General features: G+C 48.8%; 1 protein-coding gene across 2 annotated transcripts in view; it reads right to left on the bottom strand.

Annotated features, from left to right (window-relative positions):
* Slc24a4 (solute carrier family 24 member 4) overlaps positions 1-22,501 on the bottom strand; it is a 129,052-nt gene that overhangs the window by 42,007 nt on the left and 64,544 nt on the right. For both annotated transcript variants that reach the window (XM_051196500.1, XM_051196501.1), the window contains exons 3-7: positions 6,951-7,027; positions 4,267-4,341; positions 2,186-2,270; positions 1,456-1,559; positions 676-750 (exon numbers count right to left, since the gene is read on the bottom strand). In XM_051196500.1, the coding sequence (XP_051052457.1) occupies positions 676-750; positions 1,456-1,559; positions 2,186-2,270; positions 4,267-4,341; positions 6,951-7,027 (416 nt within the window). The remainder of the gene's footprint in view (positions 1-675; positions 751-1,455; positions 1,560-2,185; positions 2,271-4,266; positions 4,342-6,950; positions 7,028-22,501) is intronic.

Raw genomic sequence — 22,501 nt, 5'->3', positions numbered from 1 at the left:
GAGGGGACACATTCCATGCTAATGGACCCCAGGGGTCCTCTTCTGGCTCCTCTGCCTTTTCACATTTTTTTCTTGTCCCTGGCTGCCAGCTGCCCCCTGTGATGGCTTTGAGGTGGCCCTGTCCTGCTCTGCAGTGTCACGGAACCCAGAAACTTGCTTCTTCTCTGTGGCTTTGCAGTACTGAGTACAGGTCCTTTCTGGCACACGCTAGGCTAGCACTCAGCCACCGAGCTGCATCCCCACATTCCTATAGTTTTCATTCTGAGCTATGGCCGTCCCAAATTGCCGAGGTTGGTCTTGACCATAATCCTCCAGCCGTAGTCTCCGAGTATCTAGGTTTACTGTCCAGCTTGAAACCTGCTTCTTGGAAGCGGGTCTGAAGAGTGGGTGAGTGCCAATGTAGGAAGGGCCTCGTGTGAGTACACGCTTGAAATCCCACTTTATATTTTGCTTTGTCCGGGGCTTTTAATCACCAAGATGGGCCTGGATTAGATCCCATTATTAAAGGCTGAGCTCTTTAGAAAGGGAGGCGCAGTGTGGGTAGAAAGTGTGAGGGGCCAATGCGGACACATTCCACTGTTGGTGCTGTGACCTCTCGTGTCACCGGCAGGCAGGCACCTGTGCCTTCACGAGGCGCTGGCCACCCAACACTTGGGGGTGCTTGGGGCGACTCACCGCAATGAGCACGATGACAGAGAGTGTGTAATACACAGAGTCACGGCACACAGCCCACCACGTCAACCGCACCACCTGCCAGGTCAGAGAGAGGTCATCAGCTGCGGTTGCCTAGAGGCTGGGGATAGATTGCCCAGAGAGAGGAAGGCCTTGGGGTGCCTTCCCAGCTACCTCTAGTTCTTGGCTACAGCTTGTAAAGACAGCAGAACCAACTAAGCCAGAAAGTGGCTCTTCTCCTCTGTGGTAGTGGCCAGGCACATGTCATAGCAAGAACTGGCCATTAAGGCAGAGATAACAAGCATCGCCATGTCATGTCCCGCCAGCTGCCTACCTCTGTCACCCCGAGCAAGGCCATGATCTTCCACGGTGAAGCCAGCCCAACATTCCCCGAGACTCTGACCTAGTATCAAATGGGTTCTGACTGAAGCTAGCCTTGTGCCTATGGGGGAGGAAAGCAGCCTAGATGGCTCCATGACCTCATTCCAACCAGGGTCCAAGGAGATCCTTTTTAAGGAGCTGTTGCTGTTGCATAAATGCCCACCATAAACTGGCCAGGTCCCCGGACATGGCTCTAGCCTTTCAGCTCTCAAGCTGTTGGAAGGGAAGGCCACTGGATGGGGAGCACGTGGTTTGGAGGACAATGTAGGTAAGTGGCCTGGCTAGCCTCATTAGGGCGTCCTCATTGCTACCCCAAACATCTCAGAAGCTCACCCCCATCTTACAGGGTACTGGACAGGCAGGCAAAGAAAAACAAAAACGAAAACAAAACAAAACACTCACCTGTCCAGCAAAGAGTCCACACACTCCAATGATACATAGGATGTTGAACACAGCAGAGCCCACAATAGTCCCTACACCAACATCTCCATGGGTGATGAACACACCTGGAATGAGAAAGAGATAATGGCTAAGCCAGACAGTGGAGCCCTGGGAACCTGCTCCTCCATGCACTTACGCTTTGCCATTAAATCAAATTAAATGTACCCTCCTCATTATCATTATCATAAGTATGGTGTGTGTGTCCGTGTGTCTGTGTCCGTGTGTGTGTGTGTGTGTGTGTGTGTGTGTGTGTGAGATGACACATGTGTGGCAGTCAGAGGACATTTTTCAATAGTGGGTTCTCTCCTTTGGTTTAGGGGACTGAGATCCAGTCTTTAGGCTTGCATGCCAAGCACTTTTACTGCTGAGCCACCTCAATGACCAGAGCCCATGTTTTCAAATAACTTTACTGAGACATAATTAACATGTCTAGTGACGAAGTCCAGCAGTTTGGCAGAACCACAGGATTTTACAACAAAAGTCATAATCTAATTTTAGAGTATATTCATCTCATAAGAAGCCCCATGCCCATTAGAACCCTATACTCTAAGAAACCACCCATCTACTTTCTGACCTCTGACTCGGGTTTACAGGCAGGAAATTGAGTCTCAGAGCTGGTAAATGTCCCACAGCACTGGACAGCAAGCGCTGGCTCTTTCTGTACTGTGTCTTAGCTGCCTGGTGTCCTTACCAATGACAGAAGCAAACAGCTCTGGTGTCGAGCTTCCTGCAGCCATGAAGGTGGCACCAGCCACATCTTCACTCAGATGAAGTTTCTGAAACAAACAGAACAGACAACTCGGGCTGGCTGTGACAGAATGAGTTGGACACAGTCACTGGGCTGGTGGGCAGCAGACAGCTCTCAGTGGCACAGTGCTGGTCTGAGCCCAGCTCTGCAGCCGTAGCCTCTCCTCCAGAAGCACATACCCTATGCCCTTTGCCAGACTTCAACTCTTCCTACCCCTATCTGTTTTCTCTTCATTCTCTACACTTCTAGATCCCTGTCAACGACTCTTGAGGAAGTCTTCCCCACAATCCTAGAGCCAGCCACACCCTCTCAGACCCCATCTGTTTTATTCTCATTGAAACAGATTCTGTGACCAGGGTTTGTTTTGTAGTACACACTCTTGCCTTCCCTCTGGACCATGAAGGGAGAACTGGCATTTGCCACCAGTGGGTCCCTAGGGCCTGTAACAGGGTGGAATGTTCAGGGTACACAAAGAGAGAGGGTCTAGAAGCTGTCCCGAGGCTGTGTGACCTGAACCCCAATACAGGCCTGGTTCCTACATTCTGGATGCTTCTCTGTGACAAGCTCAACATCTAGACAGAATCTCAGACACCCAGAGGGCCTGTCCCCAGGATTAAGCTGGCATGGGACAAGGCTAGGAGCTTTTTGTATGAGTCCATACTGCTCAGCAAGGCCATGTTCTGGCTATGGAGGGACATCATCTGATCCAAAATGGAAGACATTTTGGATAGCCGTAGGTGGGCTGGGCTCTGGCACCCTGCACGATGGTTGGGGCCAGCATCTCCTCCCCATTGGTCGCCTCTGCTGCCATGGTGTCTGCCCCATCACAGCCCAGAAACAATGTAGCTAGCGGACAGTAGACTTAAACCCCTGAAATCATGAGCCTAGGTAAGTATCTTCTTCCTTAATTACTACATCAGGTGTCTTGTCAGAGAGACAAAGATCTAACTCACATAAGTTAGGGTCATGGCCTCCAGAGCAGCCACAGCACCCTTGCAGGAGCCACTGTTCCCCAGCCTCCATCCTAGGGGTCCTGAGATAAAACCCACTGCACTAATCTCCCACGATTCATGGAGGAGGGCAGGGGGGGGAATCAGGGGAGGGAAAGCCTTGAATGCTTCTTCCAGCTCACAATATGGGGGACCCAGGTTCTAAAGCAGCCATTCCTTCTTGTGCAGTAACACAACACTCCCCTGGTTGTGCACAGAAACAAGTTGTCCCAAAAAGCCATCTGTCCCCACCCTGACAATATGGCCTCAAATAGCTTGGTGACTTCATAGGATGAGAGATGTCAAACCCTCAGGGGGCTGCACTTGGTTAGTGCTGCAAACAAAAGATTTTCCCCTACTTGACTGAACAGGGGGAGCCTGGGGTCTTGCATAGGGAAAGGGAGAACGAAGGAACAGAATAGCTAGAGGGAGAACACTTTGTAAATGGGGGACACCTGTCACCAGGGCTTAGTGTTCCCCCAGGGGAGCACTTAGGGAACACAGTTCCTCTCTGGGACTGTCACCTACGGTTCGTGGGAAACGTGCCAATGCAGCCCGAGGCTTGCCTGTCCCCTGGTTAGCCAGATTTGGCTCACACCCCCATGGTTTCTAGAATGGTGGTTGTTAACCCGTGGGTCACGACCCCTTGGGGTCCCACATCAGATATTTACAATATGATTCACAACGGCAACAAAATTACAGTTATAAAATAGCAACAAAAATAATTTTATGGATGGAGGGGGGGTCACAACAATATAAGGCACTGTGTTAAAGCGCCGAGACATTAGGAAGGTCGAGAGCCACTCTTCTGGAGTGTGGTGGCCTGGAGGGTGACTTCAGAGCCCATGGCTTCTGCTGAACTGTGAGATAGAATGTCACCACGGACATTGATTTGGTGTGGCACCAGGTGGCTGTATGATGCACTCTACCGGAGTGCTTTCTGTCCTGCCCCAACCTTCTAGTCTTTTCATCATTATGACAGATGCTCCTAGTCACCCAGGACTTTGTGGAGGGCTCCGGGTCCTTTCCACATACCTCACAGATCTTCTCTAGGGATGGGACAAAGAAGTCATCACACACGATGGCCAGGGCGTAGAACATGTAGAGAGCCTGTAAAGGGAAAGCTGGTTTCAGTGAAGGTCCCACACCAGGCTGTGGGCAGAAGCACACGTGGAAAGCAATGGAGAATTTGTTCTCTCTATATCCTCCCTGACAAGGAAACAGAGGCCTTGAATGGGAAAACAGAATGCTGAGTGGCAGATAGTCATAAATCCAGGCCACACAGGCCTATACTTTTTCCCAGAACTGTCACAGAGTAAGAAATACAGATTTGGAGCTAGGCAGGGTGGCATATGCCTTCAGTCCCAGCCCTCAGGAATCTAAGGTAGGAAGATCACAAGTTCCAGGCCAGCCTAAGCTACATAGTGAGATCCTATTTCCAAAAATAGAGGAGAGGAGCTGGGAAAACGACTTAGCCGGCAAAGGGCTTGACGTGTAAACCTAAGGAGCTGAGTTCAGATCCCAGCGCCTCTGTAAAAAGTGGGTGCAGTGGCACATGCCTGTAACCCCACCCCTGGGAGGGGGGAGCAGGAGAACTCTCAGAGCTTGCTGAACAACCAGTCCAGCTGAATTGTGAGCCCAGGTTCAGTGAGAGATGCTATTTCAAAAAATAAGGTAAAACCCAATTGAGCAAAACACCAGATATAGAACTCTGGCCTCCATAAGCATGTATGTGCACATGTATACATGCATAGACATGCACACACATACACACACATGCACACACACACACACACACACACACACACAGAGAGAGACACTAATGCACATACATGAAGTGGGGAGGGATTCATATTTTAGCCTCTGTTCTTATAAAAACCCAAAGCAGGCCTGGAATGGCTGTGCTATGCATGTGTCCTAATAAAACTTTATTTATAAAAAAAAAAATCAAGTAATGATTCGGGTTCAGTCCTCAAGTCCTACCTTGGTAATTACCACTCTGAAGGGTTCTTGCCAAATTTCCGAGGTACTGACTCTCAGGTTTTGTTTCTGGGGCAGGGCCACAGAACATGGGGAAAACCTGCCAAATTTACATCTCCTAGTAAAGGAGGATGGAAAGCCAGGATGCTTGAAAGATAATAACTCCATCCTAGAAACAACATGCAGGCCCACAATTCAAAATTTGCCCACAACACCCCCCCACACTTTCTAACCCCCACTTCCATTAGTGGTTTATCGTGCCCATCACAACTTTACTCATTCATCATCTTCTGGTCCTTGTTCTCCATCAGAGAATTAAATTATAAGCAGACAGCACTAGGCAGCCCAATTGCTGAGCAAGAGGAAATTTGCTGGGCTGATATGAAGGAAAAAAAAAAAAAAAAGCCAATTGTGACCAGGCTAACTTCCTGGCAACCATTCAACAGCATCTTCTACTGGTTCCCACAAGGGCCAGAAAGCATTTTGGGCTCTGTAGACCATGTACTCCAATACTGCTCTCTAGTCCTGCCACTGAAGCTCAAAAGCAGCCACAGAGGCCACGTAGTGGTGGCGCACACCTTTAATCCCAGCACTCTGGAGGCAGAGACAGGTAGATCTCTGTGAGTTCCAGGCCAGTCACAGAGAGCACAGCAATGGATGGACTGGCTGTGTTCTAATAAAGGACTTTACTTATGAAGGGGCTGGGACTGTAGCTCGTTTAGTAGACTGCTTGTCTAGCATACACAAGGTTTAAGCCTCAGTACCACATGAATCGAACAAGGTGGCATACGCCTATAATCTCAGCACTTAGATGCATGTAGGAAGATGGGTAGGTGATGGGGGAGTGGGTCAGAGGCTTTTGGTAACCTTCAGCTATACAGCAGGTCTGAGGTCAGACAGCATACAGGAGACGCGATCTCAAATAAACAAACACACAAACAAATACATGGACAAATCTTCGCAAAAACAGGGAGGTGAAATCTGGCATGGGCTAGGATTCGTCCTGTCCAAGAACAGCAACCACCATTTAGGGCTTGACTTCCTCATTGAAGCCCACTGTCTGCCATCAGGGTCTGTCTGAACATGGAGAGGACATGGCTATGGCTAACCCACCCCGAATGTGCTGGATCTCATCTGAATGTAAAGAAGAATGCGAAATGTGGACAGCAAACGCAGGAACCATGGCAGCAAGCATTTACAGAGGACCTGTGTACCACGCCATGTCTGATGCAATTGACACCTAGTCCTAATGTGTACACAGGGGCCATCGCCCCTATTTTATGAAAACAGAAAACGAGACACAGGAAAACAACCACATCCTTGTACGAGCTGTGGAAATGCCAGGTGACACTGGGCAAGTCACCTGACAGTTAAGAAAGGCCTCTTGTTGGGTAAGACAGCCTAGTGTCTATTCTCTTCCCAGGCTGTGACAAGGATTAAATGAGAGAGAGCTCTGACACGCTATGGCAGTGGTTATCAACCTGTGGTCCACGACCCCCTCAAGGGTTACACTCCAGATATTTACATTGTGACTCACAACAGTAGCAAAATTACAGTTATGAAGCAGTAACAAAATCATTTTATGGTTGGGGGTCACCACAGCCTGGGGAACTGTATTAAAATGTCACAGCGTCGGAAAGATTGAGAACCTCTGCTCTATGGTCGCACGCTGCGGTCATTACACAGATGGGGTCCCTGTACTGGAAGTTTAGTGGCTTCTAGCCCTTGAGGACACTTACGCCGAGGATGTGTAGCAGGACAGCGCCGTGCTGCCGCTCTCTGTTGGAGAACAGGTCTGTAGGGAACTCGTGAATGGCTGGAAGAGAAGAGATAGCAGAGTGTTAGGTGGTGGTGCACCTTCAGCAAACCCGCAGGAGGGTCACAGCCCACCGAGGAGCTCGGGACCCGCTGATCTCAGTGTGGGGCAGACTGATGCTTTCCGGAGAATGCTGCTTGCTGGGTTAGCCACGGATATCCCGTACCTGACAGCTGACTGGGACTGAGATCTGCCTCGGGTCTTGAAATATAGCATAACACACATCACACAGGCTGGGGCGGCTAAAATATGGAAGACACACACACTGCTGGTGGAATGAGAAATAAGGCGGCTTTAGGAGCTCTTCAGACAGTGACACGCTATGGCCAGTAACAACTCATCTGCCTAGAATGCCCACAGTCAGTGGAGGAATGGCCCCTTCTCACTTTACATTATGTCATGCTACTGGGATGCTGTCACAGCCCTCAGGTATCTGGGAAGATTGCTGGTCCACAGAAGGCACTCAATAGATGTCCCAGACAGAAATCCTGCTCTGTAAATACAATGTGGCCTTAAGCTCCAGAAGCGAATGTTATAAAATCTCACATTCCTCACATCAGATTCACTTGACAAGAAACTGAACCTGGCAGCTATCCAGGCACCAGACAGCTTGCCTGCTTTGAAACAAGAACTTAAAGAAAAATATCCTGATTCCCTTCTCCATTATTTTTCCTTTTCTAATCAAACGTCTTATTAAAGAATGGCAGCTACCATTTCAAGAATCTGCATCTGCTACTTGGAGATGGAGAATTGTGGAGGGAGAGACTCAGCGTTCCTGTGGCTGGGATTCTGTTTCGGGAAGCAGAAACCTCTGGGACTTCACAGCACAGATCCTTAGACTGTGGTTCTGCCAAGAGATTTCAAGATATTTCCTGGTTCTCAGGCCAGGGTGAGGAGAGCTGACGACTGGCACAATCCTGGGGGCATCTTTGAGGATGAGAATAAATCTCTGCTTTCCTGAGGTGGAGGACATGTCATCTGGCCTCCAGCCAGGATGGGGCTGTGGGTTATATAAAGAGCTCTGTCCCCGGTGTGACTAGACTTTGCAGAGAGCCGATGTCTTCTCTGCATCCCTACGTGCATGACGGAAGGCTGCAGGTTACAATGAGCATCACTGGTAGTCTTAATTTTGGCAGCAAATCAGTAGGTGACCTGTAGAACTCCCAGCTGTTATGGGCCACCTTTTCTCATGCCCACCCACAGCTTTCCACACGCTGGGATACAGGTGCTGAGCTATGCATGTACTAGCCTCACACAGAGAGGTGACAGGGTAAGGAACTCCAAGACTCTGGATACGGGGCTTCAGGTTCATCTACTTTGGTGGCGTTTGAATGCTTGGTCCCTGGCTGGTCTGTTTAGGTAGCTTTGGGAGGTGCAGTTTTGCTGGAGGAGGTACATCATGGGCTTTGGGAATTTAAAGCCCTGTCCCGTTCACTCACTCTCACTGCTTCATGATTTTTGGTGAGATGTGATCTCTCTGCTTCCCGCCCTGGCCACCATGCTTGCCAACTGCCGTGCCTCCGCAACCATGGCGGAGTCTTGTCTCCCTTATCCTTCTGTAAGCTGCCTTTAGTTGCGATGTTTTGTCATAGAAACAGAAAAGAAACTCACACCCCTACCCATGGGTTGTGTGGTTGAGTCGCCTAACCTCGAGGGCTCTCTGCTTCTTCAATGACAATTTACTGTGAGAGCACAAGGCTTGGTGAATATGTATGGCGCTCCTTGGCTTGGGCAGCAAAAGAGTCAGTGGGTAGAGGGCCATACCACCCCCTCCATGCTGGCTGAGACTGGACTGAACCTTCCAGAAGCTGGCACGGCACTGAGTCACTCTCACCCTGTCACTAAGAACAGCTCTGACCTGCATGCAGGTCCTGCGTTCATGTGTCCATTGTCTTTAGAGCAGATGGACTGAGGTTTCGGGACACACTTCTATCTCTTAGGACCTGTGTGAGCAAGCTGAGTGTGTGATCCCGACAGATTCTGTGTAAGCAGGGAGTAAACCCTGACGGCAGTTTACCACATACCAGCGCATTCTGTCCCCATGGCTGCAGGTGATATGCACCCTTAGTTTGTAAAAGTAAAGGAGACAATAAAATAGCTTTGCAAGAGTGGGGGTGGGTGGGGTGGGGTGGTGGTGAGAGCTGGCATGGATTGTACAGGCCACAGGAGGACCTGCCTGCTGGAGCAGTTCCTGAGAAAACTCTCTTTTCCACGGCTTGCCAGGATGAGGGGCATCCAGACTACGTTCAGGTGTGTGGGGCTTACAAGTCTGAGAGGGTTCACCGCACCCCCACTGCTCAGATCCACCCTGGGGAGGAGGGAGAGATCAGCAGGCCACACACATGGCTTCTGAGGTCACACCTAAGCTCTTAAGCTGCAGAAATCCCTGGTGGCAGGTGTAGAGGGAGGAGAGATTTGTCTGTAGGCCCTGCAGCAGGCCCTGAAGCCTAGTATCCTCCAGAGCCCAGGAGGAGGGATCCAGGGAGGCAACACAAGGAAAGGCAGCCTTCCCTTTGGACCCTGGCCCCAGAAGGACTGTCACTCACTGATTCTGGACATACTCAGACATCCTTATACACAGTACCTACCTGGTTTTCCTTTGGTGTATATTGTAAGACCTAGGGCATTTGGAGAGATCTCTCCTGCTACCTAACTTTGTGAGCATTGAAGGAGAGACCCTAGGAGCCTTGGGACTATTAGTACCCACTATTCCTTCAGCACCTACAAACTGACACTTTATCCCCAAGGAACACTTTAGCATTGCTGTGGACACAGAAAGCTACGCACTGATTTTCTGCCAGCATTGCCCTTTTCAAGCTATACATTTGCCAGTGGTGCTGTTCATCAAAATGTATGCATTTATTCTTCAGTGGGCATTTCCAGAACACCCACTCAGTGAACCTGTACTCTGGGAACTGCTGAATAATATTCTGTGTATCTTGAGTCTCCTCGAGTACAGTGGCATCTTTGAGGGTGATCTGACTTTCTGAGACCACCAAAGCTATCAAGAAAGCAGAAGCATACTAATGTGGGAATACCCCCATCCTGAAAAAGTAGGAGTTAACACTTGGACCCCAAGTCTTACTCCACACCAAATGTCAAGCAGGGTTCTGAGTCTCAGACATCTGTCTCTGTGGCACACCTGGCCCCAGTGCATGGGACAAGTTAACAACTGACTGTCTTGGGGTTTCTATTGCTATGAAAAGACACCATGACCATGGCAACTTTTATGAAGGAAACCATTTAACCTGGGATTGCTTACTGTTCAGAGGTTTAGTCCATTATTGTCATGTAGGAAGCATGGCAGAGTGCAGACAGACATGGTGCTGGAGAGGTAGCTGGGAGTTCTACATCTTGATCAGTAGGCAACAGGAAATAAGCTGTCTACCATACTGGGCATAGCTTGAGCATATGAGACCTCAAAGCCTGCCCCTACCCCTGTAGTGACACACTTCCTCCAACAAGGTCATACCTCCTAATTGTGCCACTTCCTACAGACCAAGCATTCAAACACATGAGTCCATGGGGCTGCGCCTATTTAAACACTATACTGTGCAAGGCCTCTGGGACAGTGATCAAAGACTGAGCAAGACACCACTGACTTGGGGGACGTGGAGGACATGAAGTGAATCCATAAAAAGAAGGGCGCCCATGTCAAGACCTGAAGCTCATGTTGTCAACTTTTCAAAGCCCTGATCCCCCAGAGAACCCCAATAAATGCATCATCCCCCACTTACTGATGAGCAACCTGGCACTGCAAAGCTGAAGAGTCACCTACAATCACACAGGGGACAGGCGAAGAACCCAAGATGAAGCTCGACTGAACCTGCTTTTCTCAGTTGAATATTTTATCTACAACAGGCACACTTGTAAGGGCCAAGCCCTCTTATATGAGTGGCAGGCTCTGTTTTTCTGGGATCTCAAAGGACCATGACAAGAGGCTGAGCTCCTGGGAAGAGGAATATGCTTGACATCTCACTAGTCAAGCGTCCATGGCTCCAAGGGAAACCCAGCATGGGTACTCCTCGGTCTAAAATCCCAGAAGATCTGATACTCTCTTCTGGCCTCCATGAGCACATACATGGTGAGCAGACATACATGTAGGCAAAACACCCATCCACCCATGTGAAAAAATAAATCTCAAAAGACATGGGAGAAAGCAATAGAGGAAGATATATATGTGTGTGCTATCCACCCATCCATCCACCTGTCATCCATCTACCCACCCATCCACCCAGTCACCCATCCATCCAACCATCCACCCAGTCACCCATCCATCCAACCATCCACCCAGTCACCCGTCCATCCATCTATCTATCCATCCATCCATTCATCCACCCATTCATCTATCTCTTCATCTATCCACCCATCCATCCATCTACCCATCTCTCCATCTATCCACCCAATCATCCATCCAATCACCCACCCAGTCATCTACCCATTCATATATCTCCCCATCCATCCATCCATCCATCCATCCATCCATCCATCCATCCATCCATCCTTCCCAGCCAGTCAGCTGTCTCCATTTTTTGAGGTATTTAGTTCTCTGAATTTTAGAAATGCATGAGATCATGCCTCCACCATCACACTCCAGACTACAAGACACCCCCAAAGTCACTGGTGCTAAATACCTCCCTAGTTCCAAAATCCTGGCCACTAGGGGTTAATATGTGCCCTTTACAGAAGGTCCTATCAATGGAGTCCTGACTTTCTCAGTCAGCTTAAAGAGATATTCATCTTGTATGTTCCCACCTCTTCAGACTTCCTTGTTCAGTTTTTTTGACTCCTTCTGTTCCTCTCTCATTTCTCTTGGCTGGGTTGGTATCCACGGCAGGACACCTGAATGCTGAGTTCTTAGGGCTTCCTGCCTAGCCCTCTTTTCTCCCTACTTATTCTTTGTGGTTTGTTTACCTAATCTCTAGAGACACCTCCTAATTTTCAACATTTCCGAGCAGCAGTTGTAATGGAGCCCTTGGCAATCCTTTAGGCACCCTAAGTCCATCCTCAGTGAATGGTCCACCATCTACATGAGCTGCAGGAAGGAAATCCTGGCACAGTCCTTGATACCTCCCATCCCCTCAGATCCTATGACATAGGAAAGATCATGATGCATCCAGCTTCCATTTTACTTCCCTCCATGGACCTTCCCATTGGGGGACCAGTCACATATACCATCATATGCCGTGCTCTGATGAGCCTTGGCTTGCTCTACTATGTGAAATAGGTCCTATTGACCATGGGGACTTCCAGAGCAGAAAAGAGGTCAACTTTTTTCTCACTGCTGTTTCCATGGGCAACCATGGCTACAGACACTGACAGGCTCTGCTGACAGCAGCCACACACCCTGAATTCTGAGCAGCATGTTCTGGGATTTGGTTATTCTATTTCCTGCTTATCTCAGCCCATCTGTGATGTTGTAACAAAAGATTCTAACCCAAGGTGCTTACTAAACACAGAAAACTTACTTCTCTAAGTTTTGGAGGGTCAGAACTCTAAGATCAAAGCCTTGCTTCCTAGGTCACGGAAGGTGGAAGGTGCCATCTCTCTGTGTCCGTACATGGATGGGGGTCAGGCATCACTCCAGAGTCTTCCCCTCCCCAATGCTACTGGAAACTGAACCATGGGCATTATGCATATTAGGCAAACATTCTACCACTCACCTATATCCCCATTGCTCTTTTATTTTAATTTTGAGACAAGGTCTCACTAAGTTGTCTGGGATGGCTTGAAACTCATGTTAAGGTCCAACTGGTCCTGAGTAGCTGATTTTATAGCCTGTGCTACCAGGTTTGGCAGAGCCTTGTTTCTAGGATGTTGACCAATCCCCAATGGTGAAGGCTAAGCCCTCCCAGAGCCTACCTTCTAACACCATCACTTTGGGGGTTAAGATGTCTTGCATTTCGTTTTTGAGATGGAATATCATTGCATAACTAAGACTGGCCTCACAAGTGTGACTCCTGCTGGTTTCCTGAGTGCTAGGATTATAGGTATATGTCACCACACCCAGCTAGGATTTCTCATATGAGTTTCTACCCATGGCACCTCTTCCTCAACTGTTCTGAGTACCTAATTCCCCAAATTACATTCTTTTTTGAGCAAAATATCTAAGATGGTGTCTACACCCCGTAGTAAGCTGACTTACACCTGGTACCAGCCTTCCCTAGAGCTGAGAAAGGGACTGGGAAAACCCATTTTTCAAACCAAGAATGAATCTGCCCACCTTTTCATCTCTACATCCTACATCACTTCCTGCTGGACCACCACCCTGAACCTTCTAACTAGCCTCCTCTCTGTTCCTTTCCAGCAGCTAGGCAGCTTCTCGACATCTACAGAAGACAAACGCTGAAGCTGGTCCAGACTTTCCAAGCTCAGCACTGCCTGGCCTTCCCTGCCTGTCTGGCCTGGATCATACTGGATCATCCTAGATCATCCTAAGGTGTGCTCTCAGCTCATGCTGGCAACTGAAGAGTCCTGCCCAGAAGGTGTTGTGGGCCTGGCCTGCCTGGCTCTGCAACCCTGCCACTAGGCTCTTAGCCACTGCACAGTGCCCCTCCACAGACAGAAAGCCCACAGAGCTGTGCTTTCTGTTGGATGCAAATCTTTCCCAAACCTTTCAATTAGTTGATTCTCTTTAAGGAATGTAAACTGTGAAGTGATTTTTTTTTTTAAAGAAACTGCCTCCAAACATGCCATTTTCTTTGCTTTCTGGTAAAAATAACCCCATGTTCTAAGCCATGACGTTTATTATGAAACTATGAAAAGGAGACTGGGAGGCTGGGAAGTCATTTAAATAGCTTCAAATTTCCATTATTTCAACTTACATAAGGTATGTGTTTTAGAAGCCACTCAGGCGCCTGGAGCCAAAAGCCAAGAAATCAAGATTCCCCCACCCCCACTTCGTTGGTTTAAAATAACTTGGATGAAAAATCTCATGCCTTTCATGGGCAATAGTTCACATGTTCAGGTCTTATACCACTGCTTCCGTCACAACCAGGAGTAAACACAATCAGATGAAGTTGTTGCCTTAGCCAGCATGAAAAGGAATCTGAAATCCTATCTTCAGTACAGTCCAAAAATAGATAATGCATTAGAAAAAATAAAATATGACTGAAAGGCTCAGCAATAGGATTGCTCCTTCCCAGAATTGTGGAATTTTATACCTGAGGCTTCCCAGGCACTACGTTATTATTGATTTCTACCCAGGAAGGAATGAAGGGTCACAGGTGTCATAAGAGCTGTGTGCCAAGCCCTTAGGATGCTGAGCACCCTTGCTGGCCTCATCTCATCAGCCCCAACCTTACAGGTGACGTCCAGTGTCCAGACAGCTCACCTGTTTTACTCAGCATCCCAAACCGTTAGTGCCAGAACTCAAGAGCCAGAGCACAGAGCATGATAAGCTCAGACAGGACAGCACATCTGCCCCGATTTCCCTCGACCATGGCTTTGTAACCATCAGCCCCAAGGCCCAGGGCTCGGTCTCAGTGACCACCAGTCCTAACTCATTCAACTGGTGCATCATGGGCCTTGAATGTCCTCTGAAGGTTCATGTGTGAAAGGTTTAGTCCCCTAGGTGTAACTATCAGGAGGTCACAGCAGCTTTAAAGGAGTTCTAGTGGGAAATCCTTTGGTCATCCAGACACACCCTCAAAGGGGACTGTGGGGTCCCACTCCATCCCTCCTCTCTTTGATGGCCAGGAGATGGCATCATTTCATTCTTCTGAATTCTACTGCCCACTTGCTGATCGAATCACTTACTCTTTTGTTGTTTAACTCTTGAACAGCTTCCTAGATTTTACATTATTAATTCCCTCCAGATGAATAGCAACAAAAACTCTCTTCCTTTCTGTGGGTTGTCTCTTAGCTCTGTATGTGATCCAGTCAAACCATATTAGGGTATATGCCCCCAAAGAACCAAAGTCACTTACTATAGGCACAGCTTCCTATAGAGATGCCTGCACCTGTCACACTGTTCACAACAGCCGTTATTAAGGAAACAGCCTAGGTGCACAGCAGACGAACAGATAGAGGGAATGTGCTGTACAGACACACAGCGGACTTCTACTCAGTGTTTGCAGAAAAATGGGTAGGAACCAACCCTCATAATTTTGGCTGAAATAAACAAGTACCACATGCTTCCTCTCATATCGGGAAGCTGGGGGAACAGATGCAACTAAAGAGGGAAATATTTGGGCCGCAGAAAAGGAAAGTAAATAGGACGTGGGAGAGGGCATGAGAAAGGGTAACAAGAAGGGAGGGGGGACTTGGCTCAAAGTACATTGTATACATGCATGGTGCTATGGGGGGGGTGGCACAGCCTTGAACAGGTAGAACACAGTGGGAGGGTTTCAATCAGCGAGGCTGTGCCCTTGGGGGCGGCACTGTAGGACACGTATCTATCTTTCTTCTCTCTGTCCCCGAGGTGAGCGGGTGTGTTTAACCAGGCATTCGTTACCACCATGTACTGCCTCTTCTCAGGCCCCAAAGCAATGCGGCCAATCATATATAGGCAAAGACAAACCTTCCTCTTTATAAGTGGATTCCCTTGGGTAGAAAGCTGACAAATGGCCTTTATGCTCGATGCCACATCCCATCCTTTTAAGGAGCCTATGAAACGTCACCATCATCTTCACGCACTGAAGAGCAATCTGTCAACAGACTGGATTGTACAGCAAGAGCCATGGAACATGTCTCCTCTTGGTCCAACAATTCTTCATCTAGTGTTTGTTCCAAGAATATTGTTTCAAATGGGGGTGGGAAGCCATACATGAGGATGCTTGGTACTGCTACCCATAAGACAGTGGGAGCAGCCAGCTGTCTAGGAAGACAATCATGGTCAAATTATTGTGATGCTTTCCTCTAGTTGTCCCTTGGGCATGTGCATGTCCCAGTAGTGTGGCTGATTTGGGGTCTACATCCTTGAACAAGAAAAGACTGTTGCTATGGAGCTTAAAGAGCAACACACAATTCAATCCACATGTGGTTTATTTACAGCTGAGATCCGGAAGCAACCCAAAGAGACTCAGGTAGGCACAGAACGGAAAGGAGTTTACATGGTTCCCTCTGTAATGCTTTTATTGTAAGCATAGTAAGTCAACTTACTATGATTCATAAAAGACTCAAGGGTAAAGGTGATGCATGTGGCCCTGAAAAAGAAAGCAAAGGCTTCCAGAAAACAGGAAAGGAACATGCTAGAACACACATGATAACAAAGTGAAAGGGGGATTAGGCGGGCATAGCAATCAAGGCGTGAAAGCACGGAGGTCGGGGGTCAGAGGGACAAAAACTCAAACCCAAGGACAGTGAAATGCCATAAGGTGACCTGTTACATTGCATGTTCATTAAAGAATGAGACAATGTTTGAATGAATCCAGCAGCAGTGTGGTCTTCCCACACCCATGAGGCCCAAGAACTGTCAAAACAGGGAAATCAGAATGCTAGGTGAGTGAGGAACTGAATAGAAAAGATTACAAGAATAATAGAGATATTCCAGATTGTAATTGGAGTGGTAGTTACACCATTAAGTACATTTGTCAAAACACTAATGGTGTACATGAAAATCTGAATTTTATTGTATAAAAGTTATACTTCATAAGGGGCTATGGATATGTCTCCATGGTAGAGTGCTTGCCTAGTGTGAACCAGGCCCTGGGTTTGAGTCCCGGCTACACACACACACACACACACACACACACACACACACACACACACACACACCACAAAACCTTAAAAAGTCATAGTTGACTGTCACAGTTCAGTAAGAAGCATGCCACTACTAACAGCCCTAAGGGCCCCCGGTGTGCTACTGCCCATGACAAGGACAAACAGGTGACTGGCACCCAGTTCCCTCCCACATGTGCACAAGGCACATTATCTATGGGGAGATGTGACCTTGATGGACAAGGCCATCACAGCTGATGCTTCCGGATGATGGATGTGTCTCCATCAGTCAGAAGTTAACTGCAGAGCCTCAGAAGCCACTAGGGAGGCTGGGACCAGCCTCAGGTAAGTTCCTGTCAATGTACAGTATGTCTTCCAGGAAATGACTGCAGGTGTCATCATTGGTGACAATAGAACTCAGTGTGCTGGGGCCAGGCCCCAAGTACTCCCTACACATTCTTGACAGGCAGAGGTGGCTGCCTGAGTGAATCTGGGCCATGCCTTAACTGGAATTGTCTCTCCACCAGCAGAAACAATTATTCATTGTCTGGCGAGGGCCAGATGGCAGCTGGCTGGGGAAAGTCCCCAGGCTGGACTCGCCTGAGAGTGAGCTGTTTCGGCTGCGGGTTGTGATCTGTTCCTGCCACTCAGAGCCAACCTGGGCATGATCTGGACGGTCAGGGTAGAATGTCCCTGGCAGAGTTTCCTAGGAGTGTGAAAGGAAGCAAAGTGCCACACACCTAAATCCCTGGGATCCATCACATGGGTGGACATGAGCTTGATGGGCATGGTTGCCTGAAGGTGGACACACCTCCATCAGTCAGAAGTCAGCTGCAGAAGACTCAGCAGTCACCAGGCAGGCTCGGATGCTGAGACCAGTCTCAGCTAAGACCCATCACACTTCCCGACATCCAGAATTCAGGTGCTAGCATGACTGAGTGATGGTCAATTCTGTCAACCCGACAGGCTCTACAAGCAATCACATTGGAGACAAGCCTAGGCATGGGTATGGTCTCTAGATTGAGTTAACGGAGACCCAACCTGAATGTGTGGGGTGGGCACCATTTCACAGCCTGGGGTCCCCGACTTAATAAAAAAGGAGAAAGTGAGCTGAGTACCAACATCTGCTTTTCTGCTTCCTGACTGAGGACACAATGTGACCAGGCAGCTCACACTGCAAACATGGTGGCTCCACTATCATGACGGACCGACCCTAACCTCAAAGCTGCCAGCTAAAAAGACCCTCGTCCCCTTAAGTTGCTTTGTTGGGTATTTTGCCACAACAATAGGAAAAAAAAGGCAACACACACTGGCATAGACTGGTTCCCATGGCTGCCTCAGGGAGCAGATGTCCTGGGCCTCTCTCAGCACCTGGTAGTGGTAGCCATGGCATTTCCTGGCTGGTAGACATGCCCCTCCTCTGTCAAGCTCTGTCTTCATTTGACATTTCCTCTTGTTGGGTCTCCACATGGCTCTCTCAAAAGGACACCAGACACTGGCTTTGGGCCCCACCTTTACCCAGCATGACCTCATCTTGACTAATTAAAAAGTTCCTTTTTCCGAGCAACTGCACAGTCATAGGTACCATGGGTTAGGACTGTGGTGTGGTTGTTTTGGAAAACAAGTCACCCTACATCATATACACATCTGTTGACCCCTTCACAGAACATGGGTACCTGGAGCACCCATGTCAGTAAGTGGTAGACCATGGCCACAACCTTTGCTCATGGTTAGCTTCTGTAGTCTAGGTCTCAGCCTAGACTCAGCCTAAAACTCAAGGCAATCCTCCTGCCTGCGCTTCCCAAGAGCTGGGATTATAGGTATGAACCATCACACACAGCTCTTTTATATCCTATGATGTGAGGGCACTGCCCTGAGCTGTTATATCCAATGATGCCAGCAGTGTCCCCCTCCAAAATGTTACTGTTTGGCTGATGCCTTTCACGGGGCACACTACTGTTTCAGAGTATGTTGAGCTGGAGTGAAAATCAAATGCAATTAACCAAGAGAGTTCAAACTGCCTTAGGCTGATCAGCCAGGAAGGATCTCTGTGATTCCCAGGGACACAGGGTCCTTCCCTGTCCTGGCCAGCTTCACACTCAGCCAGTGGAAGATGGTTTCGGGAAAGGTGGGTTCAGGGGCTCTCCAACCTGCATGTGAGGGGTGGTGATTCAGTCTCACTCTGCCAGGTAGGAAGGAGGGGGCTGGATCTCCTGTCCTCTCACAGGTTCCTGTCTTCAGGGCAGGGAGCTGAGAGCTGGTTGTCATGTGAATTGTATGTGCCAACTTGACCAGGCTGTGAGAACCAGCTATTTAATCATATGCAAATCTAGGCTTTGCTGTGAGCCTGTTGTATAAATGTGGCTAACAGTTACCATCTGCTGAGTTTAAGTAAATGGAATTACTCCCAATACTTCGGGTGTGAATTCAACTCCACTCAGGTTAGCTGAAGACTTCACAGCACAGCTAAGGCTTCTGGGAGAAGAAACTCTGCCTGCAGACAGCATCCCTGCCTGTGAGTTCTCTATTGCCTGCCACTCATGATGAGCCTGTAAGCCAATGATTTAAATATCACACACACACACAAACACACACACACACACTCACACCACATACACACTCACACCACACACACCCCACTAAAAGGGAAAGGCCCAGAGGGAAGCCTGTAGGTAACTGGGGCATGCCCTCAATGGGAATTGTGGTAAGCCAGGTCTTGTTCTATTCTTCTCTAGCTTCCTGCCTTATGTGTGGAGCCATTCATTCTAGCAAAGACTCTTGTTATCATGTGTCATCTTCAACAGAGGCTCAAAGCAACGAGGACCAAGGCCTCCAGAGCCATATGTTGACAAAATTGAACCTTTCCTCTATTGATCAATTGTTTCAGGCATCTTGTTATAGTGATGGGAAGCTTTACAAGGATTGATTGATTTATAGCTGTGCAGAGAGATACAGTGTGTGTGTGTGTGTGTGTGTGTGTGTGTGTGTGTGTGTGTGCGTGCGCGCGTGCGTGCGTGCGTGCGTGTCTGTCTCCTATTGGCTTCATTTTTTGTCTCCTATTGGCTTCATTTTTTGTCTCCTATTGGCTTCATTTCTCTGGAGAAGCTGGCATTATTCTGGACTATGCCAGGCTTGGGCTGGGATGTGAGGCATGAAGAACCACCCTGACCTCAAATAAGACAGCCCTAGGCAGGCAGGCTAGTGAAGGGCAAACATGAGAGCTCCTGGGGGTACCTGCATCCCACTGCTGTGAGCCAAGGCTGCCTTTCCTTCACACATTGCCCTTGATACAAGCCTGTCTCCTACACCAAGTCCCTGTCTTCCTGCTCCTCCCAGGAGTAGGCTCAAGGCAAGAAGGCTCTGGCCAAGATTTGGCATCATAGAGGGGGCAGAGTTCTCTTTGCATGTTTGGGAGACACTGGCAGGCCATGCAAATTTCCAAGTGGGTCCAGGCACAGTAGGCATGTCACTAACATTCAAATGATGTCAGGAGTTGGCCATCCAACCCCTACAATCTCAGAGGAACAAAGAAGTCTTGTGTGATCCCTTCTCTAGGCTTGGGGCTGATTTTCATCCTTGGATCTAATCGTGAAGAGCATTTCCAAGATAGTTGCTAGGGTCTAAGTTTTATTCCTGGCTTTTCCTTCACACGCATAAAGGAAATGGTTTAGTTTGCTGCTTCCCCTACAGGCAGGTGAAGTTGGAGGAGGCTCTCAGCTCATTATGAACAGGTTTTACAGAACCACTGAGCAGAATACAAGATGAGCCATACTGGGTCACCGGGCCCCTTGTGTGGCCTTTTCCTCCTTCAGATGTCTTCTGGGACTATCAATTCCCTTCAAACCTGTCAAAAGATCCCAGAAGCTGTGCAGTGAGGAATCTGATGGTGCTCCCGGAACTGTCAGGAGAGCTCATCTAGTGTTAGTACCCAGAGCTGGCCTCAAGAGCATGCAGTCATTTAGAGCTGTGGCACTGCATGTGTGCTCAGTTAAAGTTCACTCTTCTCCCTCCCACGGAGCAGCAGCAGGGAGCTGATCTGGGCCGGAAGTCACCTCTTTGCTTCCCTGGGGTCTCTTACTCTTTCTTGCTCAATGCTGTGAATCCTTCTTTGAGCCTATAAGCCAGCTCATGTCTACTTCAAACAGTCAAGAAAGATGTGACAATGTGAAAGTCACTGGCTATGCACTTCCTTCAGCCTGCCGTGCACATGGGCACGGGGTACCTTTGTGACCCAGCAAAGATAGTAAGCATTTCTGCCTTTACAGAGCTTCAGGGTTACAATTTAAAGCATATACACTCTTCATGGTGTCTCTCCTCTGGGCTTTGGAGCAAAGGCAAGGACATTAAATTTCCAAGAACAATCATTCAACAAACTGAGATGATCACTGCATTCAGGGCTGGATCCATCTCCAAGGAGGAGCTGGCAGGGGACTTGCCACCAAGACCCCCAGTTCCAAAGCTACCAACTTGGGGAAATGACCATGAGGCGAAATAACACGTAAGAAGATGATGCATAGGTACTGCTCCAGTTCCTCCTCGTGTACGGAGACGATGGAGAGGTACCATTGTGGAGCCCCTCAGAGCTGCTCGGCATGGAAGAGGCCAGGGTCTGCCTTCCTAACAGATGCCAGCCATTCTGCACTCAGGTCCTTCCTCCCGCCTGAATACACAGGCTGGTAGGAAGAAAATCAGTGTACGAAGATGACGAGGAACACCAAGTCAAAAGCATTAGGGCTAGGAGGTAGCTCTCATGCTACACAAGCATGAGAGCCCGAGCTAAGATCTGCAGCAGCCGCATAAAAGCTGGGTGCGATGGTGAGTGGCTGTAATCCCAGTGCTGGGGAGGCAGAGGCAGGACACACACACACACACACACACACACACACACACACAGAGGGCTGAGGTGGGGAGGGTGGACAAGGGACACTGCTAAAAATCCTTTAAAATTCATAAGGAGGAGTTACTTGGCTCCAGATGCCAGTAATGGCTGGCTGAGAAACCCTGACGGAGAATCCAAATAGTTGGAATGTGGCTGCCTTCTTCTCACACTGAACACAGATGCTGACCTCGCTTCTGATTAATACCTCGACTCTCCCCATCTCCATCATGGTTTACTGACCAGGCTATATACTGTTAGAACACATGCTCTCCACTCTTGGAGGAGCCCTCCTCCACCTGGGAGGCTAGGAATACATAAGAATGCTCCGTGACTTTACACATCTCTGCTCCATTTCTTAACGTCTAGTTAAGTCAACTTAAACTCACATCTTTCAAAACCGGCACATCTTTTGTCTGTGTACGTGAGCTACCTTTGAACAGTGTAGAATGCTGCGTTCCTATTCATCCTTCCTTAATCCTTTGATTCTGCCACCAGTGGTTCTCAGACAGCATATAGCCACCATGCTGGTCCTGGGAGCAGTGGAAGACACTCATAAACCGAATCCTCACTGCCATCCCTCAACACAAGTACACAGCATGCTGAACCCCCAGGAAGCTCTGTACTGAAGGCTGTTACGGAGCAAGGATGCATCGGCTCGATGTGCTGTCTGCTGGGAAGGCAGAGACAGATGTGTGGCTAATGGTGACTGTAACAAGACGCGATGTCGCAGGAGGAGCCTGACCCAGGCTTTTGTGGGGTGTGGAAAATGAACAAGGAGTGGGGAACAGACAGCTCAGGGAAAAGCTGGGTTCAAGGACACCCTGAGAGATAGACATAGTGAGGGATGCCCTCTGGGAGGGGTGCTTCAGGAGGCAGTGTGGGGTTTGCGGCAGACATGGGTTCAGGCAACATGAGCCACGGGGATGTGGAACTGT

This window comes from Phodopus roborovskii, unplaced genomic scaffold (genome assembly GCF_943737965.1).
Source record: "Phodopus roborovskii unplaced genomic scaffold, PHOROB, whole genome shotgun sequence".
Lineage (NCBI taxonomy): Eukaryota > Metazoa > Chordata > Mammalia > Rodentia > Cricetidae > Phodopus > Phodopus roborovskii.
The sequence above is the reverse complement of the archived record's forward strand: the minus strand, read 5'-3'. Positions and strand labels throughout refer to the sequence as shown.